Source organism: Rhinatrema bivittatum, chromosome 19 (genome assembly GCF_901001135.1).
Source record: "Rhinatrema bivittatum chromosome 19, aRhiBiv1.1, whole genome shotgun sequence".
Taxonomy (NCBI): Eukaryota; Metazoa; Chordata; class Amphibia; order Gymnophiona; family Rhinatrematidae; genus Rhinatrema; species Rhinatrema bivittatum.
Window position 1 is genome coordinate 3,738,084 of NC_042633.1, and position 27,272 is coordinate 3,765,355.

Sequence of the window (27,272 nt, forward strand, 5' to 3'; positions counted from 1 at the left end):
GAGGTTGGTTGATCTCTATATCTTAAGTACCGGACATAGCAATTAGACAATCAATATATAACACCCCGTATTGGTTTTTATGCTTTTAGAAACTGTAATTTAAACATGCTAAATTTGCAAACTGTACCAGATTTAGCATAGTATCTTCAATGCAGAACTGAAAACTGTGGTTCTGAGCCACCATTTTTATATATTCAAAACATTTTATTGAGTGATACGCTGAACGAACACCACAAAGTTATAAGCAATACATGGAAACATATAAACTGGTACAAATTTGGTGCAAACACATAGATCAACGAAAATGGTGAGGTAATCACTTCATTTTAGAATACAGTAATCCCGGTCCCACCACCCCTAGAGCACAACAAGCAGTAATAAATACTGAAACCCAAAGTGCATTGTCCCTGTGCCCCTACAGCTTCCACATACTCCTCAAGTGGGGCATAAGACTGCTACATTCCTTGCTCCACTTCCCCCCGCCCCATACACAACCCACTTCCCCACCCTCCCCCTCCCAGAGATCTACATCAGACTCCCGGCAGGTTATCCCGAGTGCAAGAGGCCTTAACCATTGATAATCATATTCCGGGCTTTATGTGATAGTGATTGCAGATATGGTTCCCAAGTTTCTAAAAAGGAATGTCCATATTTCGGTGAACTTCTGGATAGCAGATTGTCCATTTGCAATGAGTTCATTGTCCATTTGCAATGAGTCCATTTGCAAATGAGTTCTCCAACCTCAGAATGAAGGGGGCTCCGCATCTCACCAATGCATCAGAATGACTTTTTTCCCCACCAAACCAGCCTTTTTAAGAAGAACACGCGGGCCAGCGTCGGACACCAAGTAACGAGTGATACAATGAAACAACCATAAATAAGGGGGTCTAAGGAGTTGCACTCCTATTAGGGAGGTCATATAATTTACAATTTGCTGCCAGTAACTTTGAATCATAGGGCAACTCCAGAAAACATGGGACATATTCCCTACCAACCCCTGGCAGCGCGCGCAGGTTGCCATGGAGGCAATCCCAGCACGATATGCAATATGTGGTGAGATATATGCTCATCGCAGAAATTTTAGGTGCATTTCTCTAAAATACATGCTCCCAGTGATCGGAACCACACTCTGGACACTAAAGGAAAACATAGTTGGGGTTAACAAAAAGGCCCCATCCCGGTTCCAGCGTTCCACCGCTATATGTTTAGAGTCTACAAGAAGACCCCGTGCCAACCGTCGGTAATACATGGAAAGAGTGGGCGCCTTGGTGAGATCAAATTGGAAAAACTTCTCTAGTGCTTTAAACGCTGCCAAGTGCTGGGCGGGCAGCCCCAATGACTTGATATAATGGGTAATTTGCAAATAACCAAACATATGAGTCCCTGCTAACCCATAAAGTTCCTGCAAATCTGCAAAAGATAAAGTGAACCCTCCGCATCCAATACATGACCCAAATAAGATACCCTGTCGCCGCCAAGTCTGAAAACAAGTGGTGGTAGAGCCCGGGGAAAAATCCAAATTGCCCTTTATAGGGAGTAAATATGAGCTCCAGGAATCCCCAAAAACTTAGTGAGCTGAGCCCAGGTTTTCCGAAGAGGCTCAGTGGTGTTTCACTAGCAAGGGAGGAAGCTTCTCCCTTGGACACATAAGAACATAGCTCAAGGCCACAGGAGAAATCAGAGTATGCTCAGCCAGCATATTAACAAAGGAGGATTTCTCCAGGATCCCACCCCCTAATCAAACGAAGATTTGCTGCCATCCCATAGAAATTAAGTACCGGTACCCCCATGCCCCCTTTAACCCATAGAAGCTGCAACCCCTTCAGCGGTATTCTAGCTTTTTTCCCTTTCCAAATGAACATCAGCAACAGTCTATCAAGACGGGTCAAATCCTGAGAATGTAACAATAGCGGATAGTTTTGGAATAGGTAAGGCCACTTAGGTAACAGCACCATTTTAAACAAATTAATTCGACCACTGACCGAAAGCGGCAAGTCCCGCCAAATTGTCAATTTGGCCTGGGTGGCTTGTAACAGTGGGGTAACATTAAGATTATAGATATCCTGCACATTAGTTGAGAGGTAAATTCCCAAATATTTAATAGAGCCTTTAGCCCATTGTAAAGGGAAAGACTCTCCTCACCGCTCTCGAAGTGCTTCTGGGAAGGCAAGCGCCTCTGACTTATCCCAATTAATACGTAGGCCAGAAAGTGTCTCATAAATTTGAAAAAGAGTGAGAAGGGCTGTCAGTGACCTGCGTGGAGATGTGAGAAAAAGCAACACATCGTCCGTGAAGACCTCGTATTTGAAAATTGCTTTCTGTCCTTCCCATTGAAATTGAATGTCCCTAATAGCGCTAGTACATAAGAACATGCCATACTGGGTCAGACCAAGGGTCCATCAAGCCCAGCATTCTGTTTCCAACAGAGGCCAATCCAGGCCATAAGAACCTGGCAAGTATCCAAAAACTAAGTCTATTCCATGTTACCGCTGCTAGTAATAGCAGTGGCAATTTTCTAAGTCAACTTAATTAATAGCAGGTAATGGACTTCTCCTCCAATAACTTATCCAATCCTTTTTTTAAACACAGCTGTACTAACTGCACTAACCACATCCTCTGGCAACAAATACCAGAGTTTAATTGTGCGTTGAGTAAAAAAGAACTTTCTCCGATTAGTTGTAAATGTGCCACATGCTAACTTCATGGAGTGACCCCTAGTATTTCTATTATCCAAAAGAGTAAATAACCGATTCACATCTACCCGTTCTAGACCTCTCATGATTTTAAACACCTCTATCATATCCCCCCCTCAGCCGTCTCTTCTCCAAGCTGAAAAGTCCTAACCTCTTTAGTCTTTCCTCATAGGGGAGCTGTTCCATTCCCCTTATCATTTTGGTAGCCCTTCTCTGTACCTTCTCCATCGCAATTATATCTTTTTGAGATGCAGTGACCAGAATTGTACACAGTATTCAGGTGCGGGTCTCACCATGGAGCGATATAGAGGCATTATGACATTTCCGTTTTATTCACCATTCCCTTTCTAATAATTCCCAACATTCTGTTTGCTTTTTTGACTGCCGCAGCACATTGAACCGACGATTTCAATGTGTTATCCACTATGACGCCTAGATCTTTTTCTTGGGTTGTAGCACCTAATATGGAACCTAACATTGTGTAACTATAGCATGGGTTATTTTTCCCTATATGCATCACATTGCATTTATCTACATTAAATTTCATCTGCCAATTTGATGCCCAATTTTCCAATCTCACAAGGTCTTCCTGCAATTTATCACAATCTGCTTGTGATTTAACTACTCTGAACAATTTTGTATCATCTGCAAATTTGATTATCTTACTCGTCGTATCTCTTTCCAGATCATTTATAAATATATTGAAAAATAAGGGTCCCAATACAGATCCCTGAGGCACTCCACTGCCCACTCCCTTCCACTGAGAAAATTGTCCATTTAATCCTACTCTCTGTTTCCTGTCTTTTATCCAGTTTGCAATCCACGAAAGGACATTGCCAGCTATCCCATGGCTTTTTACTTTCCTAGAAGCCTCTCATGAGGAACTTTGTCAAACGCCTTCTGAAAATCCAAGTATACTACATACTACTAGTAGCTTGTATAGCGAGCAAGAGTGGCTCCAATATAAGTAAAAAAAGAAGTGGGGAAAGTGGACATTCTTGCCTAGTCCCTCTTTCTACCACGAAGGAAGCAGTCAGCCCTCCATTTATTCGTATACGAGCATCGGGATTACTATATAATAGAGATGTGAATCAGAACCGGAATCGGTTCGGATTCCGGTTCCGATTCACATGTGGAGTTTTTTTCATCGGGCCCTATTGCGGTTTTGTTTATTGGCTGCGCCCAAGCCGATAAACAAAAACCCACCCCGACCCTTTAAAACTAATCCCTTTGCTTCCCCCACCCTCCCGACCCCCCCCAAAAACATTTTACAGGTACCTAGTGGTCCAGTGGGGGTCCCAGGAGCGATCTCCCACTCTCGGGCTGTCAGCTGCCACTAATAAAAATGGCTCCGATGGCCTTTGCCCTTACCATGTGACAGGGTATCCGTGCCATTGGCCGGCCCCTGTCACATGGAGGGAGCACTGGATGGCCCACGCCATTTTTAAAGATTATATTTAAAGATTATATTATTTCTGTAGCCCTTAAATCCTTTGAGTACCATGGGGCATTCTTTTTTTAATTTGTCTGTGAGCACTTTATTTGGCATGGGAGATAATTTGTCAGCTCTTTTGACCATTGGATCATTCCAATGTATAACGGATGATGAAATATTACTTGCCTGGTTTATAATCAAGGTTTTCCGTTAGTCTCTTCTTCAACTGGAATTGAAACATCCCTTTGTTGTTTGACAAAGTGGGGTTCATTGGAGGGCGGGCAATAAATACATTTAAATGTATTTATGTAATTTAAGTGAAACAGTAATTAATTTATGGTCTGACCAAGGAACATTAGAAATATCGATATTTGATGTACATTAAACATTTTTTTATTGATGAACAGTAAATCAAGTGTGTGCCCCGCTTTAAGAGTTGGTCCCATTCCATTGCATCCAGGAAATCAAAAAATGCTTCACATGAAGCTGACCAAGGGGAGATATCTGGATGTAAACTGAAGTCCCCAAGTACTATTATTGACCCAGGGTCAAGACTGATACTAGCCAGCATTTCGATTAATGGAGAGCTGTTATTCTTTAGCAGACCAGTTGGGCTGTAAATCAGCCAGAGATTTAGGGGTACATTTTACAATATGCGCGTGAGTGTCCCTTTGCATGTGGTTTCCGACGCGCACACATGGACGCGCCAATTTTAGAACATACACACACCGGCGTGTGCGTGTTATAAAATCGAGTGGCCGTGCGCATGTGCGTGCGTGTGGCGCGCGCAAGGGAAGGTGTACTTTTGCAAAATCCACGCGACGACTCAATCAGGACTTCTCCAACCCCCTGCCTAACCTTCCTTCCCCTTCCCCTCTCCTCCCCACCCCCCTAAACCTAACTTACCTTACCTCTATTTTTTTATTTTATTACTTGCTGCTCCTCAGGGGAGAAGTAATTTACACGCGCCGTTCAGCTGCTGGTGCGCGCTTCCCCGAAATAGCGGCTAATGGCTGCTGTCCCGTCCAGCCTCCGTCCTGCCCCTCCCCACCCAGAACACGCCCCCTGGCCTGCCCCTTTTTCAGAGCCCGGCACTTGTGCGCGAATTGGTACTTGTGCTTGTAGTCAGGCCCTTTTGAAAATTTGTGAGGCATGTGCAGGGCCCGGCTACACGCGTAAGTACCAATTTTTATGCGCGCCAGGCATTTACAATTCGGCCATTAGAGTTCTCTGCTGGCACAATATTCTTTCTAGCCAGAAGGGCTGGGTCTTACAAAGACTGCACTAGAACCTACCGATCTGCTTGGATTTCACACTTCACTTGACCAGTGGCTGTTTTGTTTTTCCCCTCCTGCATACAGTGGAAGTCAGGAATCTATGCTGGGTTTAAAACTTAATTTCCTCAATAAAACTGTTTCTGAAGCAATCCTTTTGAGTTTTTTCCTAAATCAGACCCTGGAAAATATATACAAAAATTATTGTCTGCAAAGTGACACCTGCTCCAAAGCAGGGCACAATTTATATGTGATAACTAACGTTCATACTCTTTAAAATAAAAAAAAGCATGCGTGTTCAGTCACTGCAGCAGCCAGAGAGCCCCTCCTCAGTGCACACAAACATACTCATGAAACCGGGGACACGCGAGGCCTTTCATGTGTCCATGATTGCTTTTAAAACGCCACGGACATACCTAAAGCAGGGTTTAATGTCTGCAAGTTGCTTTGAAAGTCAAGCCCAAAATCTCTGGATCCTCATCATCTCCAAATATCAACTTGAACTCTTTCCATATATCAGTGGTAGGCTTATTCCTTGGTGAACGCAAATAGTTAATCTTCCTATTTATAACACAGCAAGAAGAAAAGTACAGAACCTGAAATTAAAACAAATTTGCATGCTTACACCTGTAGGTCCCAGAGGACACGTCAGGCTGTATTTATTAACCAGGACCCATTATTATAGGTCACGCATCTTCTCATCATGTAATGAGCGTAGGAATGCTCCTGAGTACCATTTTGTTTCATTGTAGCTGCACCACTGCAGGGTCAGTGAAACAGCCCCCAGGCAGAGAAGATATATATTCACTGCCTCCAAACACAGATGTGTTGCACAGAATCCTCTTCTCTCCACAGTTCAAACCATGTTTCTGTTAACTTTCTCTTCTCCTTTGTTCATTAGGATCCCACTCTCTGTGGTGGATGTTCTATAGCTATTTCATTGTCACGTCTCTTGCTTCACTTTATGTTTTTCATCTTTTTTTAACCTTTCCTTGTCTCTTCTCTTTAGATTTCATATGGTGTGTCTGATTTCTCTTTGCTTATGTTTATGTGCCACTTTTCTTAATTACCTTCTCTTTTTCTTTGTATCTTCTGTGCATCCTGTAATGAAACCAGGGCCTTTGTGAACGAGGGCAAGGAAATGAGTCCTTTAGATTGGCTGAATCTTCTTCTGCTTGCTGCTGCCATGGGAAAAGCCGCAGTCCCAGGATGCAAGCTGGAGCTCCAGAAGATGACCCCATTCACCATGGATGGAGACTTTGTCCTTGGAGTGATTGCCTTGGCTCATACTAGGGTGGTTTACCCAGTCCTTGACTTCAGAGAGATCCCTAAGCCAGCACGCTGTGAGGGGTAAGACACCCCCACATGGAAAAGTAATATTTTTAGTTTGATTGCTAACCAGGAAAGAGACCTGGTATTTAGTTGGTAAAAAAACTGGAGCCCAGGTCACAAAGTCAAGCAGCTTATTAGTATAAATATCATCAGATGATTTTTAATGTGGTTGTGTTTAGGTTACTAGTTATGGCAATATCTGACACAGATATTTGCAGAGATAACTGTCAGAGAAGTTTTCAGTTTTATAGTAGGTGGCTAGCTGTTTGGTGAGTATCACATGTGTTGATGGTATTCATTCGTATTATGCTTAGGTATTTGATGAACCATTCTCCCAGAAGAAGCCCAGAATTGGGTGTAATGAGGGGTCCTTGTTGGAGTGGTTCTATGAAGTGGGGTGTCTCTTGGAAGTATGATGGGACATTGCATTGAAGAGTGAAATATAAAGTGAAAGTGAATTGAAGATACATCGTGGGGCAGTTCAAAGGGATTAGAGATTTCCATTATTGATTGGAGTTATAGAGTTATAGATGTGATTATGCTCTTATGCGTTGAGGTTTTGTAATATGTTAGAGTGATTTTATTGTAATTGTGTTGAGTAGGGATGGTATGAGCTTGTATGATTGTTAGATATGCATTTGTTACGTATGCATTTGAAGATGGATGGATTATGAATTATAATGGGGGTTTCAATATGTTTTGTAAAAGAATATTTGGGCATTGTACCTGCTTTGTTAGTATATGATAGATGTTACATGGTATGTTTTGAATCAAGTTTATTAAATTAAGTGTATTAAAATGTATATAATTCTTTACAAAATATACATGTGATGAATTTGGAGGCTCCCTCATTGGAGTTTCTGAATATCTGACACATCCAGATAATTCATTGAGCGTGATTTAGAATTTCTTTCTAGTAATATACTCAAATTATCACTTTGCCTCTCCATTTTTTTTGCTTGCCTATAATACTTCAAATTTCACCTACTTTTTGGGTGGCTCAGTCTGTAATAGAAGATAGTGCAGACATGATGATACAATCAACATGTGTTGTTTTCCTAAAACACACTGGGGTAAATATTCAGCCACTGAGCAGCTTGTTAAGATAGCCAGATACACATATCCGGCTAACTTAACCGGGATATTCAGCAGTGCAGCCATGCTGCTGAATATACCTGGATAAGTTAGAGTCAGCCGGATATATGGTATCCAGCCTACTTTAGACCTACCCAATGACATGTCTAGAGTTAGCCTGTTAACTTAACCAGCTAGAAATTAGTTGGATAAGCCTTTTAAATATGCAGCTAAGCCAGTTAGATGGATAAGATTCCTGTTATCCATCTAAATGGCTTTTGAATATGTAGCCCACTATTGTGGATAAAACTGCATTCTTTGTAATACATTGCACATACTACTACTCCCTATCAGTATTAAAGCACTAACTAGACACATACACAAGTATTTTAGAGCAAAAGAGATGATATTCAGAAGGAATTAGGTGAAAACATCTTCCTGAAAAAAGTTCTAGGCACTTATTTTCACTTGATTCCTATATTAAAACACCTAAAGGCACATTTTAAAAGCCCTGTGCACACCAAACCTGGGAGGTACACGTACATTCTAAAAAAGCATTATTAATAAAAAAAAATATTCATTCTGTAATCCATCAAGTTTCAGACACTTCATATTAACTGGAGCAGCCAACGACCCGTTTTTGTGCTGGTGAAAATTTTAAATGCATGCACAATCCATCCACAACAGGTTAAAATTTGGTGATTTTTTCTCATTCTTGATGATCTTTGTTTCCCTTCAGTTTTTTGCTCCACAATCCATAAACAATAAAACAGTGGGCGGCATGTTTTTGTGACAGTGAATTTTCTCAACTTCCATTCATCCTGATTCATCTTTTGTGGTGTTTTGACTTCTAGCTGTGCTCTATCACTTGTGATTAACAGAGCATCAATCATCCACAAAAAAAAAAAAAAAAAAAAGTATTTTCTTTCACTAATAGAGCCTAAAATAGAAGTGGCATAAAAATGTGCCTGCAGCTGTTCTAGGTGTAAAACAAAGTTGGCTGTTCTAGTCAATCAAGCATGATATTGGAATCTGAAGGGGTAGACTGAAGAGCAATATCACAGAAAGGGTGGTGGAAGTTTGGATCGCCCTCCCCGGGTTGGTGTTGGCAACTAAAATAGTAACGTAGTTTAAGAGGGCATGGGTTAAGCACGTTCATAGTACCCTACTCACCTGATCCAGACCATGAGTGTTAGGACTCCCAGAATGAATGGCAAAGTGGCTAATAAGAAATATTAGAAGTTCTAAGGGAAAAACAGGCAAGCACATGGCTGGGTTTGTCTGATACACTGCATAGGGTCTGTCTGGCAGACTTCGCTGCACTGGTAGCTAATTACATGAGACAGTGATGGATTCACTGCCCTGCATTAAGCAAATGCTCCCCATCTACAATCCCCCCCCCTGTCGTGTTTGTTGCACTTCTCAAAGAGGTCTGCCGGATGTGTTATCAATTTGGATTGTTTGTCCTTCAGATTCATGCAAAAACAGATTTTCTGTTGCTGGGCCTGTATTACGGAACTCTCTGCCATTTTGCCTTGCATATTACAGAGTGCGCTAAGACTTTTAAAAAGCTCTTGAGGATTCATCTGTTCCAAAAAGCTTTTGGTTTGCAGGATAAGTGTAGTGCTGACAGAGGAGCTGTGGACCCCTTGCCCGAGGGGGAGTTGGCACTACCTGAGGGAATGAACTCCCACAGGCCCCCACCATCGGGAGGCAAGGCTGAACAGAAGCAAGAGCCGGCTGGAGCTTTACCAATACCTGCCCCGTTCCCCGCAGGTTGAACCCTTGGATGCATAGGGCCAGCTGGACATAGGTGGGCCCTTGAAAGGATGAAGGATTCGCCAATGTTGTCTGAGGTCAGGAGTCAGAGGATCACCAATTGCCAGTCCGAGGTCAGAAGCCAGAGAATCACCAATCACCAGTCTGAGGTCAGAAGCCAGAGAATCACCAAACGCCAGTCCAAGGTCAAAAGCAAGAGAATCAGTCCAGGAACTGCAGAAGGGGCAACAGGAACAGGACTCAGAAGGCAGGTACAGGACTTGGAAAGGCAGGAACCAGGAACAAAAGCACAAGAGGCACAGACGAACTCACCAAAGTAAGCAGACTCGTTGCCAAGTCGAAGAACCTGAAGAAGAAGGTCCAATATATACTTCCCTGTCCCTGACGTCATCTCCGGGGCTGGTTGAGCTTAATTGGTACTTGGCCATTTAAAAGAGACCAAGAGGCGCGGCCCCAACCCAGAAGAGCAGCCTGCAGTGTCATCCTGCAGCGTTGAGCCGCATTGGAGGAGTCGGGGAATGCTGTGGGAGATGGCTTCTTCATCAGCAGTGATCAGGGAGGAGCCCAAGGCTGGCAGCACGTGGCAGGGCCGTCCCCCTGCAGGACTCCCGATGCTGAAGGAAGAGGTGAGGGGGGCCGACTATGGCTGGTATACCTCAGTACTCCCCCTTTTAGGGCGCCTTCCCAGAGGTTTCGGTTTGGAAGGATGAGCCGCATGGAACTGGGTGAGCAGGTCCTTTTCCAGGATATTGGAGACAGGCTCCCAGCTATTTTCTTCAGGGTCGTACCCCTCCCAGGCTAGCAGGTATTCCCACCTCCTCCTGTGTTTCCTGACATCAAGTACCTCTCGGACCTGATAGGTGGAGTCATCCTCGAAGGAGAGAGGCTGTGGTTCAGGTGGCACTCTGGATGGCTATGTCAGGACCAGTGGTTTTAAAAGTGACACATGGAAGGTGTTGTGGATCTTGAGGGATGGAGGAAGTTGGAGCTGATAGGCTACCATGCCTACATGGCGGAATATCGGAAATAGACCGATAAAACGAGGAGCCAGTCACATAGATGGTAACTTCAGGTGGACAAACCGCGTACTTAGCCACACCTTCTGGCCAGGTCGAAGAGGCGGGCTTGGTCTGCGATGACGGTCTGAGAATTTTTTAGCTACCTGGTTAGCCTTGAGCAAGGTTTGCTGGGTGGAATTCCAGAGGCAATGTAACTCCTTGGCGGATAGCTGCGCCACCGGTGAAGGAATGGTCACAGGAATGGGCAGAGGTGGAAGAGGCTGTTTGCCGTAAACCACTTGGAAGGGCAAGGAGCCAGTGGCAGCAGAAGGGTGAGAATTGAGGGCAAATTCGGCCCAAGGAAGCAGGTTTGCCAAGTTGCCATGTTTGTTATTAACGTAGGTACGTAGAAATTGCTTGAGGGTTCAATTAGTTCTCTCCGCCAGGTCATTAGTTTGCAGATGATATGCTGATGTGTATTCCAGGGTAACATCAAACTTTTGACAAAGGTATTTCCAGAATTTGGCGGTTAACTGGGGTCCCCGATCGGAGAGGATGATTTTGGGTAGACCGTGCAGTCGGAAGACATGCTGTACGAATAGCTGGGCTAGTTGAGGTGCAGAGGGTAACCCTGGTAACAGCACAAAATGGACCATTCTTGAGAACCAACCAACAATGACCCAGATGGTGGTGTTGCCTTTAGACGATGGCAAGTCAACAATGAAGTCTGTTGAGATGTGTGTCCATGGTTCGTTGGGGACAGGTAGAGGGTGGAGTAAACCTCGAGGCAACCCTGGAGAATTATTGTGGTGGGCGCACGTGTGACAGGATTCAACGAAGGATTGAGCATCCTTAGGCATCCCAGTAATACCGCCGGAGGGTGGCCAAAGTCTGGTGTTGTCCCGGATGTCCCGAGCTGCGAGAGTCATGGGCCCAGGTCAAGACCTGACCGGAGGCATGGTGGTATGAACGTTTTCCCTGGTGGAATGGGCGAAGTGGTAGCCAGCAGTACTCGGGAAGGATCGATGATGAAGCTGGGAGTTTTTGGCCCATCTGTGGCGTCAAAAGCTCGAGAGAGCGCATCTGCTTTCAAATTCTTGGCGGCCGGATGATATCGTAGAATGAAGTCAAATCTGGCAAAGAATAGAGCCCAACGGGCTTGTCATGGATTGAGGTGTTGCACTCGGTGCAGGTATTCTAAATTTTTATGATCGGTATAGACCATAATCTGATGTTGCACACCCTCAAGCCAGGGACGCCATTCTTCGAAGGCAATTTTAATGGCGAAGAGCTCCTTGTCGCCAATGGCGTAATTACGCTCTGCTGAGGAGAATTGGCAGGAGAGAAAAGAGCAGGGATGTAGTGTATGATTGGCAGAGTATTGGCTGAGGACAACTCAGACTCCCTCTGTGGAGGCATCCACCTCTACAATAAACAGGGACTCAGAAGGCAGGACAGGACTTGGAAAGGCAGAAACCAGGAACAAAAGCACAAGAGGCACAGACAAACTCACCAAAGTAAGCAGACTCATTGCCAAATCGAAGAACCTGAAGAGGAAGGTCCAATATATACTTCCCTGTCCCTGATGTCATCTCTGGGGCTGGTTGAGCATAATTGGTGCTTGGCCCTTTAAAAGAGGTCAGGAAGCAGGGAGGCCCCAACCCGGAAGAGCACCCTGCAGTGTCATCCTGTGGGGTCGAGCCACGTCAGAAAAGTCTGGGAATGCTGTGGGAGGTGGCTTCTTCATCGGCAGTGACCGGGGAGGAGCCCAAGGCTGGCAGCGTGTGGAAGGGCCATCCCCCTGCAGGACTCCCGACGCCAGAGGAAGAGGTGAGGGGGGCCGACCGCAGCCATCCGCAGCCGGTATTCCTAACAATAAGTTGCTATGAACTCTTTATTTATAGAGCAACTGAAGACTTGTGAATGCTGGTACATCCTCAGTCCAACATACTTTTATGGTTTGGCATATTTTTATTTTCTTTTATTGTAGAGCTTGTACTAGAGTGATTTATTTTTATTTTATTTTATGAATCTATATAAAGTAAGCTGCCCAGCGCGGTGTATAGGCAACAGATCAATCTCTGAAATAAATAAATAAATGATAGCTTCAAACTAGCAGCTGCTCTGTTTCAAGTTCTGTAATTGCAATAAGTGCTAGTGGAAACACAGGCACTCATAAAGCTGGGTCTGTCTGGCAGGCTACTCAGAGGCCCTAGGAGACTGAATGTTTTGATAACAGCCACAATAGTATTGCTGGAAATTTTCATTACTATAAATTAGACATAGGAAATAAGTAGGGATCTTGTATGCTTTTCTACTCAAAATTGTGTAATTGAAAAGAAGAAAACAAAAAGAGTGTCTTGCTTTAAGCGAAATCTTGCATGTGGCCATGCTCAGTGGCTGACAGCAGGGTTGTATCCTCACCTCTGCGGACAGAATGACTGGGCAGACTGAATAGGCCAGATTTTGTTTTCTGCCACCATCTACTGTGTTACTATATTACAATGTAATCGATCATCAATTAAACTAGTTCTTAGTCAGAGAGGTAAAAGTGATGCATGGCCCCTGTCAGAGACTGAATGCTGGGCTTGATGGTCTATTGCTCTGGTTCTTATGTTCTTATCTATGTACATTTGAAACCCATAGATCCTCACTGGGGTTTTTTTTAACTCTTTATTTAACGAGATATAACCAACTTACAAGTCCAGCAAAGTTACACAGCTTTTCTTAACGTATCAGACAACCGCAACAAAAGGTTCACGGTTCAGGCAGATACAAGCATGGAGTGACCATAATATTGATGATATACAGTCCAAATATTGCCATATTTAAAAGACTTATCCTTTAAACCATAGCAAAACCTCTCAAGATCAGCCACATTGTTCACCTGTGCCCTCCAGTGATAGATCCTCACTGATGATTTGATTTATTTTTATTTGTGAACCACTTTCAGCCTTTCTGGATAAGGCAGGATAAAAGTTATAATAAATAACTAAATGGCAAAATAATATGATGACAGCAGGTTGTTTATTCCCAACAGATTTCAGATCCGGAATTACCGTGACATATTGGCCATCATGTTTGCCATCAAAGAAATTAACCAGAACCAGCATCTCCTGCCAAACCATACCTTGGGCATCCGTTTCATGGACTCTTGTCTTTCAGAGGTAGTCGCTCTCCAGGACACTCTCCTGCTGCTGTCTGGTAGGAACAGAACATTCCCGAATTATAAATGTGAGGCACAACTGATTTTGGCAGGAATCATTGGAGAACTCTATTCTCCAGTGTCTGAGGTCATGGCCAGGATACTAGGAGTTTACAGGATCCCACAGGTATGAAATTTCTGACTATGTTTCTGTGAAAGAGCCATTGAGTTAGCACTTGATTCCCTCTCCTCTTCACTGTCTGTTATTCTCTCATTGCATTCATGGACTTCCAGTTCCTTCTTTTCATAGGGAAACTGAAGCTAGAAGTCCATAGATCTAAGGAGACAAAATCCCAGGCAGGCTCTGATGAAATGAAAACTCTTAAAACACTCTCTCCATCGCTCACCCAAGTTAGTGGAATATGTTATGCTCTCTGTGGATATATGTGAGAGAGATGATGGAAATCTTTCTTTTCAGATCAGCATTTCAGCACAGCACCCAATGCTGAGTGATAAAATCCAGTTCCCATCTTTCCTACGCACATTCCCTGCAGCCAACCTGCTGCCCCGGGCAATTGCCCAGCTGCTCCACCACTTCAACTGGACATGGGTGGGGATCTTGTTTTCCAATGCAGATATTACCAGCCTGCAAAGTCAGAAATTACGGCAGCAGATGGTGGAGAATGGTGGTTGTGTGGCTTTCCTGGAGAAGATTGATGATCGCTACCCAAGTGTCAGGCTAGTGAAAGTGGCAGAGGTGATTTTTCAATCCTCAGCGAGTGTGATTGTGTGCCTCTGCTATGAAATGCACGTCAAGCCTATACTGGAATTCCTCTCCTTCCGGGACATCACTGCAAAGGTCTGGGTCTTCTCATCTTCGTTTGCCATCAATCCTGATATGTTCACCAAAGAGTCCTGGAGGCTGCTCAGTGGCAGCCTGGTGTTTACTGGATCCACTGGTGACATCCCCCACTTCACTAATTTCTTATACAATATTTGGCCTTCTGCATACCCATGGAACATCTTCACCAAGCTCTTCTGGGAAAAGGCATTTGGTTGTCAATGGAAGGGACAGAACTTGACTCATGTGGTATCGGGAGAAGATATCATCCCATGCACAGGTGAAGAAGACCTCAAAGCACTTGACCCAGCGCTCTTTCAGTTGAATGATTTAAGTGTTTCTTATCATGCTTACCTGGCTGTTTATGCTTATGCACATGCTCTGCAGAATTTGATTTTGATTGGACCCATGGAAAACAATTTTGTAACAGATTCCAACCTTCATAATATCAAACCATGGCAGGTATTAATAATAATAATTGGATGTTTATAATACCTAAAGCAAACAAGATCCTGATGATGTTTAAATTTTAGAAGTTAGGAAATATATATATGCAGATGGTTTTGACAGTACATTACTGGTCTCTTCACTGTATGAAAGTTTTCAAAGGACAGGGAAGAAGGCATAAAATGACAATTTAATTATGAAATTATAGACTGGTAAAACTGGTGAAATGCACTTGGTTAAGATCTTCCAAAGGATCACTGGCAGACATGCAGGGTGGAATTATCACACAGGGAGGCTGCATGATTCGAACTGAAGCACAAGGGGAATAAGTGACTTTTCTAAGGTCACACACATCCCGGTCAGATCTTGAGCAATTTGGTACTCGGGGAGGGTCATAGACCATACAAGGCTCCATGACCTCTCTGGGCTCCTGCACTGGGAGCTAAATATTTACTTTTTTAAGGCCCATAGATTTTATTACACTCACAACAGTCCAGCAGAATCACAAAGAACACCACTCAGAATCCAAATGTGTTTAAAATAAATCCTTTACAGTAACTGATGGCTACATTTAGACTGACTCAGAAAGAGTTAAAGGCAAAAAGAAAGGAAATGTTTATTACACCTGCCTAACAATGCTCCTAAGAACTGGTTTGGAAACCAAGTAGAAATGTTATCCCAACATGCTTCGGAGAATTCTCAGGCAAGAATCTGGGAACTGGAGCTAAGCACCACAGCAGTTCCCAAGCACAAAGGTAAACAATTAACAGAGGTGCAGTGCAGTGCAGACTGCTGAGAACTGATAAGGGGGGCATCACTCCTGCCTCCTGTCCCAACTAGTTGCTAGTTTTTAGTATAAAACTAGAGATTAGAAATATAGCCATCGGACTCATGGAAATGGCGGAGCAGACTGATTTGCTGCGTTTGACATCAATCAGAAATGTAAACTTTAATAATTATGCATATATATATATATATAGAGAGAGAGAGAGAGAATATTTATTTATGCAAAGAGGAACATAATTTATTCTCTAAACACACTAAACACATAAAAACAAGGAATATCTTTCTGATCCATGAAAGTTTGGAAAAAGTCCAGAAGCCTTGATGATGTGCAAACAAAATAATCCAATCCACTGTGAGAAAGTAAGAACCAAATACAACAAAGGTCTTCAAATAGTCTTGCAGGGCTGCAAATGACAACCCCTCTCTTATAACTGGCTTAGAGATGTCCTGAAAACTGTCAGTTAAAAGCTCCCCTCGCCAGAGGTCCCTTTGTTTTGCCACAAAAAGGGCTTCATCAGGAGCAGAAGATCCAAGGCAGCAATCAGACAGACTGGAAGCAAAACATCCCAACAGTCAAACCAATACTGTACTGTACTGCACCTCTTTCATAAAAACAAAAGCTGCTTACCTGCCGCTAAATAGCTGACACTTCAAGTCATCAATAATTTGTGCTCAAGCATGCACAAATTCACAGTCTTTGTTCTGCATTGCACATCAGTAGCGCACACGAGCCTGCCTTCCTGCAGCGCTTCACCGGGAAAACGCATGACGAGACTGAGACTGCTCCCTTTGTCCTGACATTATTCCAAAATCTATCCCCTTGGAGCTTAATATTGTTCTCCCTAGTTCTACAGCTTCCTTTACATTGAATGCACTGGGAAAGGGGAGTGTTCCTAGTATGCACTGTTTCTACTCCCCCTGTCCTTAAGTTGCTCTTTCCACAAAGCGCTGTGACCTACTGCTGCTGACATAGTGGAACCAAGCTCTCCAGTTCTTCTTTATGCTCACTTATTCTCTTAATCCTTCCTCTCTTTTTTTATGTACGATATCCTACATTTACTTACCTTGGTCTATGTGCCTATTTGTAAACCGTTGCGATGGTATATAACTTAGTGACGGTATAGAAAAGTTTTAAAATAAATAAATACATAAATAAATATTCTTCTTCTTCAGCATTTCTTACATCTTTGAGTTCCCTCGCCTACATCTCCATTCCATTTTTTCTCTATCCTACACTGCCATTCCTTTCCTTTGCCTCCCATCTCTTCCTTCTTGTTCTCTTCTTTCTCCATCTTGACATCATTCCTCATAGGCCTCTATTCTCATCCCTCCACATTAAATATACATTACCTCGACTAACCCTCCAGTTCTCTTGCTTTCTAACCCATCTGCCCATTCCTTTTTTCTCTTCCCCAATAGCTATCAAAACTTCATTACCCCACATTCCACAGCATCTGCCTCCCTGCCTGACCTCTGTTCCCCAGCAAGTCTCCCTGCCTCTTCCATTCACCTTCTTCAGCATCTGCCTCCTGATTTTACCCCTACTTCTCCAGTATCCATCCCATTGCATACATTCCCCCCATCCTCTTAGCACAGAGGCCACCACATTTTCTTCCCTCTTCTCTCTATACCTGGAGGCAAGAGACACAGAGATCACATTTGACCCCACAGGAGTTTACTGAGCTGAATGGCCACAGGCACAAGCAAAAGTAGAAGAATGCTGGTCAGGAGAGCAAATTTGGTCTTTGCTTTGCCCCCCTCCATCTACTCTCTCTCTCTCTCCCCCCCCCCCCCCCCCACACACACACACAACAGAATTGCAGGAGAAGGATCATAGAACTCACTCGGGTTCAACAGATTAGCTGCATGGTAAGGGCAAAGGGCCATCGGTGCCATTTTGTTTACTGGAGATCGCTCCCGGGACCCCCGCTGGACCACCAGGTACTTTAGGAAAGTTTTTTGGGGGGGTCGGGTGGATGGGGGGATTCTAAATGATTCTAAATAATTAGATTTAAAGGGTCAGGGAACAGCCGAAAACAAAAACCGTCCGGACTTGCGGGAAACGGAATTTCCTGCGGGTCCATGATCCTGAAACCGGAACCGATTCTGGCACCCGATTCACATCTCTAATCTGAACAGGTTGATTCAGTCCTAGTTTAGCTCAATTGCAGAGAAATTAGATTTACAACTTCAGGCATGCAATGTGACATCACCAGGAATGGATCAATCTGCTTGGGTTGATCTGGGTGAGATTGCAAATCTTGATGGATGGCCTAGGGAACTGGAGGCATAACAGAGGGAAAGTGGACATCTGGTGGGGTAGAAGCAGATGTGATTGTCCATAGGGAAATCCATAAAGGTAGAATACATTTGCAGAGATTATCTACCTATTCAGCATAATGATTTTTTTTCACTACTGAATTCTACAGGTCCTCCATTATCTGAAGGTTATGCATTTCACAACAGAGTCCAAAGAGGAAGTCTATTTTGATGAGAATGGAGATGTTCCTGCTGTCTTTGACATCTTGAATATCCAGATACACCCGGATGACAACACCCAAGTAATAAAAGTGGGAAGATATGATTCCAGGGAAACTCTAGGGGATGAAATAAGTCTGAACACCACTGCCATCATATGGACCCAAAATAACCAGGTGAGAATCATGATAGTAATGGGTTGATGATGGTAGAAAAAGACCAATTGGTTTGTGCATCTAAGGGTAAAGTCCAGCTGTCAACTGTTGAAGTTTGGCTGTTTGATGGATATTGCTCTTTTTCTAAGTCAGTTTTTTGTTGACTTCGTCTTTGGTTCTCTGCCCTCCTGGGTAGATGACTATACAAGTTCCCATCCTATCCCCATCCTCATGTTCCAACAGTTCATCTTACATACTCTGTACCCTCACCTTCCACCTATCACCTGCTATCTTACTCTCTCCCTTATCTTCCATCCAACACCCATCATCTTCCAACACTTCAACTTCCACATTCCCCCTCCCAAACATCTCACCTAGTGCTACAGTAAAGACAGTAAATACATTTTAACCTTTAACCTCCTCCATCACTTTCCAACCCCCATCACAATCTGCACTTCCCTCCCTCACCTTTCCCATATCTCCTTAACCTTTCAAACTGCAAATTTTCATCCTCTGCTTCTATACTTCCCCTCCTAACTTTCACCTTTCAACCCCATGACCTTCTATTCTTCTCCCTTTTCTCTCTTCCCTTCCTCGTTTTACCTTCACTTCCTCCCTGTCTTCATTTCTTCACAGCCCAACAGGCAAGAGAACAGAACCAATGGCCGGAGCTTCTAGCCTCATCTTGTCAACAGCTGTTCTCTCTTCTGTGCAGATGCACTGTTTCAACCAAACTGCACATGAAGGAAAGGAGCTGCTTCTAAGAGGAGAATGTCAGGAGCACCAGACCTCCTGTGTGATGGGATCAGAACAGCTTATTTTCATCTCTGAAGCATGGTCCATTTAGGGAGAGGGAGCAGAAGTGGCAGGAAGGAAGCTGGCACTATCTGCTCATAGGCTAAGCAGGCGAGCAACTGCTCTGACCATGGGGCTTTAGCAAATCCTCTGCACTGTGGGCAGAATCAGGAAAGAGAGTGTCAGCTCTTTTTCAGCTGCATTGGCGGGATTTACCAGTCCGTCCGTCCCCCTTGTAGCACCCTGAACAACAGTAAAAGTGGCACACCCCAAAAGCTGACCCTAGCAGCAGATAATGACCATGATATTATTTATTTATTTTATTTATTTAAGATTTTTATATACCGGCATTCATGATACAATCACATCATGCCGGTTTACATATAACAGGGGTGTACAATGAACAACTGAGTAACCTATTAGTATGGAAGGAAGCAGTTACAAATAACAAGGGTGATAGAACTGGGAGAAGAGAAAAAAAAAGGATAGGATAACATTAGATATAGATATTTACATTAGCTATAACATTAGCTATATATATTTACATGGAAAAGGAGTAGAACTGGCTGGATAACGTTTGGTTGAAGGTATGAGAATTAGTTGGTATTATATTATATTATATTGTTTTAATCATTTTATAATCCACAGACCCCTCACTCTGTCTGCAGTGAGAGCTGCCCTGCTGGATACAGGAAATCTTCCAGAATGGGACAGCCCACCTGCTGTTTTGATTGTGTCCCTTGCTCCACTGGAAAAATTGCCAATGAAACAGGTGAACCACTTCTTGTCCTTCTGTGCGATAATGTGAATTTCTAACATGCTAAGGCTTTAATTTACCAAGACTATGATGCACCACTTCCCGGACTTGACATGAATAAGTTTGGCTGATTCATTTGGGTTCCATAATAGCTAAGTTTGTCCATGATCCATTCCTCATTTATGACCATTGCATGCTAGGAATTGCAGTTCCAATTTCTATAAGAAAGGATTAAAAATGGAAGCTCTATCATTACAACGTGAAAAGAACCTGTCTCCAATGACATTGTAGAATTGGGTTTCTTCCCTAGTAGTTTACAACATGAATCTTGTTGGTGATCCTAATTGCTCATCAAAACCCAAGTCTCTCTGTTTCTGAACAGACCCCATCCATAAGTAGTTCTAACCATCAGGAGATCCAGAATCAGAAATGTTGAAAGAGTGTTAGGAAGCGCTAGGAGAGCGGTTCCGCTTTCCAGGGAATTGTGTGTTCTTAGACCATGGCTCGACCCCAGAGGAACTCTGAAGAGGTGCTGAGGCAGGCGAGGCATGCCTGAGCGTGGGCTGGACAGGAGCAAGGCTAGACTGAAGACAGGCGATAGAATCCGGAGCAAGGCTGGACTGAAGACAAGGATGACTGAAGGTACTGACCCTCCATCGGACCTGCACACTTCGGGAAGACCAACAATGCAATGGTGGTCTTTTGAACAGTCCTCCAACCGTTCCAAACCCTTTCGGACCTGCTGCTAGGTAACGGCAAGAAGTAGCAGGCTGGACGGAGGCCAGGGGCAAACGAAGACCTTGGAACAGGGAAGGCTCAGATGAAGACTCAGGCAAAGACACTTGGACAAAGACTCAGGAGTGAGGTTCTGAAGACAAGGAGTCAGGAGTGAGAGCTGGGATGAGACTGTGACACAGCACGCCCTACACAGCCCACCCGCGGGGCTGGTCGTGGACCACACTGGAACCGACGTAGACTCCAGACGAGAATAGTGGAGCGACCGAGAGGAACATGTCTTAGAAATTGTAGAGGCCTGCATCGGGGCACCCTACACAGCCTCCAGTGGCTGGTCGCAGACCACGCTGGAACAGCACAGGTTCTAGCAGAGTCTTTGGCAAGGATGGAGTAGGTGCAAGGAACTCCGTAGACCAGGGACAACGATTCAGGCAGAAGTCTCCCGGAGACTTGAGCTGTGGTAGTGAAGAAGGCATTGTACCACGAGGCGCCCTACTCAGCCTGCCCGTGGGGCTGGTCGCGGACCATGACATGGCACGCCAGGAAAGGTGGCGACGAGGAACCAGGGGTTCAGGACATCAGGAACGGAAGGAGGACATCTGGACTGGATTACAGACACCAGGAATGGAAGACGGACATCTGGAATGGATCACGGACATCAGGAATGGAAGACGGATATCTGGACTGGATCACGGACTACAGGAACTGGAAGAAGGACATCAAGACTGACTGTGGACATTAGGACAAGACAAGGAGCTCCAACAAAGAACACAGGACCTTGAAGAAGCGATGAAACAGCGAGGACTCCTTGAGCAAAGGACAGGAACATCAGGAGCATTTAACTCCTTGTGAAGGCAAAGCTGGACTGAACACTGAGCCCTTTTGTAGGGCTGATGAGGACTACGCCCGGGGAGGAGCTTGTAGGGGCCACACCTGGCTGGCCCTCTAAAAGGAAAAGAGAGGCGGAAGCCCGTGCCTAGGGGAATCCAGGAAGAAGAGCAGGAAGCAGGTCGGTGGCATATGCCACATGGAGGGCCCAGGACGGAGCAAGGCAGGCAGCAGAAGCGGCTCCATGCCGCGAAGAAGGAAGAGAGGATGCAGGAATAGCAGGAAGGCTGCAGGCACCGGCAGGGATGGCTTCCCTGCTGGCTGAAGACCCCAACAGCGGCAAGGATGGCTTCCTACCTACTGGGAGCAGCAACGGCGATCCCAGCCACGAGGGAGAGAACAGAAGTGGCAGCAGCGGTCCCAGCCACTTGGGAGGGCTCCTGGAGGCTCGGCCCTGCCGCACAGGGTAAGAGAAGAATGCGGCCTCCATGCCACGGAGGATGGCGGCGGAGCGCCGCACTGAAGAGGGCATCAATGGCCCGACTGGCTGCGAAGGTAGGGGGCCTGCCCATGCTTGTTGCGGGCAGGTTCACAACAAAGAGATTACACTGGGCATTTAGTTCTCAATTTTCTTTTATTAATCTGACTCATATTTCTACAACTCAGCTTCTATGGTCCATTATTGTATAATAGGGCATCTCCGCAGGCTGGGATTCTTTTATTAACCCAACATAAGAAATATGCTGATATGATGGAAGGACTCATCATTTTGGTATTTGTACAAGAAAATATCTCAGGATAACTTTTATATACTTTAAAAAAATATATCTTAATAACTTTGATACGAATAGTGAATGAAATCCTGAGTTACAAGGCAATTTAATAGCATTAAAATCTTGATTTTAAGGTTAAGTAATATTTGTGTGGCTTCTAGGCATGATATTACAATTCATATTGGACATGGGGAGGGAAATTTTCAAACAGCCTGCATAGGCTAAAATCTGTGGATACTTTTTATGCACCTAAATCCAATTTAAAGATTCATTGGTGCACAAAGAACCCTCATGCAGCATAGCACAAATTTTTACCTGTTTGAGAGCAAGGATAACGTTGTGTATGTGGATTTACATGTATATTTAGAAAATCAAAAGTATGCATAAAAATCTTGACTCCTCCCAAAATGTACCCCTAGAACACCAATAAAAAATGAATGTAAAAGTTTCAGTGAAATGGTGTTCCATGCATTCTTTTATGTGCATACTCCTCAGGGCTCTTTCCAAAGATATATTTATATGCAGAAAACTGTATTTTATGCTCAAAAGAGCCTTTCATAATAACTCTCTAAGAGATTTGTAAAGATATTACATAGATTGACAGATTGTGTCCATGGCCTGGGCTTGTAACTGGGGGTTTTCCTTTCTTTCAGATACAACTGAGTGTTGGAAGTGTCCAGAAAATCAATGGCCCAATGAGAGTAGAGAAAAGTGCCTTCCAAAAGTCATTGAATTTTTGTCCTTCCATGAACCCTTGGGAGCAGCTTTGGCAGCTATTGCTGTCATGTTGTCTTTGATCACCATCCTTATCCTCTTCATCTTCTACCTCTTCCAGGAAACGCCGATTGTCAGAGCCAATAATCGGGGCCTCAGCTATCTTCTCCTCGGCAGCCTCACACTCTGCTTCCTCTGTTCTTTAACATTTGTTGGATTTCCCATAAAGCTCACTTGCAAGATCCGCCAACCTGCTTTTGGATTCATCTTCACTGTCAGTGTGTCTTGCATATTGGCAAAAACCGTTACGGTGATCATTGCATTCAAGGCTGTCAACCCTCGGAATCAGCTCCGAAAATGGGTTGGGCCAAAGATTCCTAACCTTATCCTTATTTTCTGCTCCCTCATCCAACTGCTTATCTGCACAGTTTGGATTGCTAGCTACCCTTCCTTTCCTGAGAACAACACCAGATCTGAAAGTGGGAAGATAATCGTTGAGTGCAATGATGGGTTGACCATACTCTTCTACTGTATGCTGGGATATATGGGCTTCCTGGCCATCATTAGCTTCATTGTGGCCTTCCTGGCTAGGACATTACCTGACAGCTTCAATGAGGCCAAGTTTATCACCTTCAGCATGCTGGTCTTTGTGAGCGTCTGGCTGTCTTTTATTCCCGCATACCTCAGCACTCAGGGGAAGTATATGGTTGCAGTGGAGATCTTCACAATCTTGTCCTCTGGTGCAGGGTTACTCTTCCTAATCTTTCTTCCAAAGTGTTATATTATTCTCATAAGACCAGAGATGAACACCAAGGAACAATTAGTAGGAAAAAATACAGCACATAAGTAAAATCTAAGTAAAACATCCAGAAACAGGGTTACCAAACCTTTCACCTCTAGGACAGGATAGTTCAGTAGATTATGCATGGGAACACAGAACCCTTTTCATCTAGTACTGTAAAAAGTATCCTCCATGGAGGTAGGGTTCTGAACTAAACAGCAGAGACATAATTGCATTTGGTTTCGAAGAACAATTTGATGGAACCTGCACAGAGAAGTGATTATAACCCTAACAGCAGTGGTTCCGCTACAATTGGCCTTTGAAGTCTTAGGAGTGATTTGCATGGAGTAACCATGTTTAAAAAAGAAACTTGAAAGAGCATGGAGATCCAGGATATTTTGGATAATGCTTTCATTAGCTTTGGTAGCTGTGTGATTTAGTGCTGGTCTTATATGAATATAAAGAAAGATGATGAGTTCTAAAACGATCCACCAGTGAAGGAGGTGGAGGCCAGAAGTTTAACAGTTTATCATCAGACTTGTGACTGATATAGAGGTTGGTGCTGGGGGAGGGGTTGGAAATATGGTGATGGGCTGAGCATAAGAATAAATATGTTCATCTATACCCAAAGAGGAAGAATTGTAACTATACACAGAGGCAGCACTAGAAGCAAACTTGCTAAGCTGTATTACACTGGAGTGGCCTGGAGCAGGTGAGTTTAATCCTCGCACCGGGCAGAGATCTTTTTGGGTATAGAGAGCAGGATGGGTGTGTCCAGGAGGGTGAGAGTGCAGCTGGGCCTATTGGTTCTCAGGGAGGGGGAAGGGGGAAGGTCTGAAAGGAGGGAATGATTTTCAGGATGTTTATGGCAAACAAGATGGGGTGGTGTTGAGGAGGCCTGACCTACAGTTCGCAATGTCTAAACTAACATAGGAGGGGTTTAGGGGGGTGAGAGCATGGTCCGGCAAGACCATATATTGCATTAGGTTGGGGAACGGAGAAAAGAGGGCAGCATGCCCTATTATTTCTTTTTCACATTGGGACAGTGCTTCTTAAACGGGTATCTCCTGAAGATATCCAGTTAAACCAGATTAACACTAGTTAACTGGTCACTCATAGCAGGAAACCTTTAGACCTGCTGCAGTGCAGGCCTAAGGTTATCAGTCTAACTTAGCCAGATATAACTGAAATTCAGCTAAGTTAGCTGAATAACTTTGTCCCAGTCTGGAACGTCTCCCTTTTATTCAGCTAAATCATAGCTGGACAATGACTAATCCACTTAAAATTTACCGGAAGAGGCTGAATAGTCCAAATCTTGCAGTTCAGATGAATGACTTGTAAGTTATCCCTCTACATGGCTTTGAATATTGACCTCCATATTAATGAATTTCAGGCAGCCAGTGACTGGGAGGCAAAACTCATTTTGCAGTTGGAAAAAGAGAACGCAGTGAAATGCAGTGAATGTAGAATGTCAACAGTACATAGTGATAGCAACATTAACATAAAGCTAAGTATAATTAATTCCCCACACTCACCACAAGAGGTTTTCTGATGAGATATTACATACTTTTCTCTTTGAATGAATGTTCGCAGGGTTTCTTTTTTTTTTTGTCAGTGTGGGTGTTCCTTGGGCTTGACAAGACTGGGAAACACTAGTATATTTAATTTTTTTGCACAGACAAGGTAGGGATTTTCAATAGTTTATTATAGTTTCTTCATAGTTTTGGAGCTAGTGGGTAATACATTTTTAATAATAATAATAATAATAATAAGAGAGTGTGGTGGATGCATGGAATGGCCTCCAAGTGAAAATAATGGAGACAAAAACAGTGTCTGAATTCAAGGAAGCATGGGATAAATACAGGGGATCTCTGAGGGAGTGATGGGAATTGAAAATTGGACAGATAGGCAGACTAGATGGGCCATATGGTCTTTTACTGCCATCTTGTTTCTGTTTCTAGTTATCTTGCAATTAATGTGAATGAATGAATGTAATGTGTAAACAAATTAATTTCAGTGAGTGCTATTAAGAGAAAGATATTTGTGTATGTTGTAATTTTAATTAAATGAATTAACTTGATTTATGTAGGTTTAATTTTGCAAGGATACCAGATGCTTTGTATTTGATGATTCATTCTCCAAGCTCCACCCCCACCCCCGTTACATGGAAAAGGCAGGTAATAGAAAAAAGAATATTACCTTACCGTCAATGGTGTTCTCCGAAGACATCAGGACGAGTAAGCCATGAAACATGGGTGTCATCATCTGACGGCACTAAACAGACAATGTTCTTAAGTTCATTAGAGCTTTTACAATCTACTGAGCAAGCACAGGAATTCCTGCACGAGTACTAGGGATGTGAATCGTGTCCTCGATCGTCTTAACGATCGATTTCGGCTGGGAGGGGGAGGGAATCGTATTGTTGTCGTTTGGGGGGGTAAAATATCGTGAAAAATCGTGAAAAATCGTGAAAAATCTAAAAATCTAAAAATCGCAAAACTGGCACATTAAAACCCCCTAAAACCCACCCCCGACCCTTTAAATTAAATCCCCCACCCTCCCGAACCCCCCCCAAATGACTTAAATAACCTGCGGGTCCAGCGGCGGTCCGGAACGGCAGCGGTCCGGAACGGGCTCCTGCTCCTGAATCTTGTTGTCTTCAGCCGGCGCCATTTTCCAAAATGGCGCCGAAAAATGGCGGCGGCCATAGACGAACACGATTGGACGGCAGGAGGTCCTTCCGGACCCCCGCTGGACTTTTGGCAAGTCTCGTGGGGGTCAGGAGGCCCCCCACAAGCTGGCCAAAAGTTCCTGGGGATCCAGCGGGTGTCAGGGAGCGATTTCCCGCCGTGAATCGTTTTCGTACGGAAAATGGCGCCGGCAGGAGATCGACTGCAGGAGGTCGTTCAGCGAGGGTTCCGGCGCCTCGCTGAACAACCTCCTGCAGTCGATCTCCTGCCGGCGCCATTTTCCGTACGAAAACGATTCGCGGCGGGAAATCGCTCCCTGACCCCCGCTGGACCTCCAGGAACTTTTGGCCAGCTTGTGGGGGGCCTCCTGACCCCCACGAGACTTGCCAAAAGTCCAGCGGGGGTCTGGAAGGACCTCCTGCCGTCCAATCGTGTTTGTCTATGGCCGCCGCCATTTTTCGGCGCCATTTTGGAAAATGGCGCCAGCTGAAGACAACAAGATTCAGGAGCAGGAGCCCGTTCCGGACCGCTGCCGTTCCGGACCGCCGCTGGACCCGCAGGTTATTTAAGTCATTTGGGGGGGTTCGGGAGGGTGGGGGATTTAATTTAAAGGGTCGGGGGTGGGTTTTAGGGGGTTTTAGTGTGCCGGCTCACGATTCTAACGATTTATAACGATAAATCGTTAGAATCTCTATTGTATTGTGTTCCATAACGGTTTAAGATGATATTAAAATTATCGGACGATAATTTTAATCGTCCTAA

General features: G+C 44.2%; 1 protein-coding gene across 1 annotated transcript in view; it reads left to right on the forward strand.

Moving 5' to 3' along the window:
• The window catches only part of LOC115081064 (vomeronasal type-2 receptor 26-like), a 65,439-nt gene extending 41,550 nt beyond the window's left edge, over positions 1–23,889 (forward strand). The window contains exons 2-8 of the mRNA XM_029585579.1: positions 6,412–6,421; positions 6,519–6,752; positions 13,626–13,917; positions 14,209–15,033; positions 18,234–18,458; positions 19,881–20,004; positions 22,979–23,889. Coding sequence (XP_029441439.1) covers positions 6,412–6,421; positions 6,519–6,752; positions 13,626–13,917; positions 14,209–15,033; positions 18,234–18,458; positions 19,881–20,004; positions 22,979–23,889 — 2,621 coding nt within the window. The remainder of the gene's footprint in view (positions 1–6,411; positions 6,422–6,518; positions 6,753–13,625; positions 13,918–14,208; positions 15,034–18,233; positions 18,459–19,880; positions 20,005–22,978) is intronic.
• Positions 23,890–27,272: the final 3,383 nt, after the last annotated feature.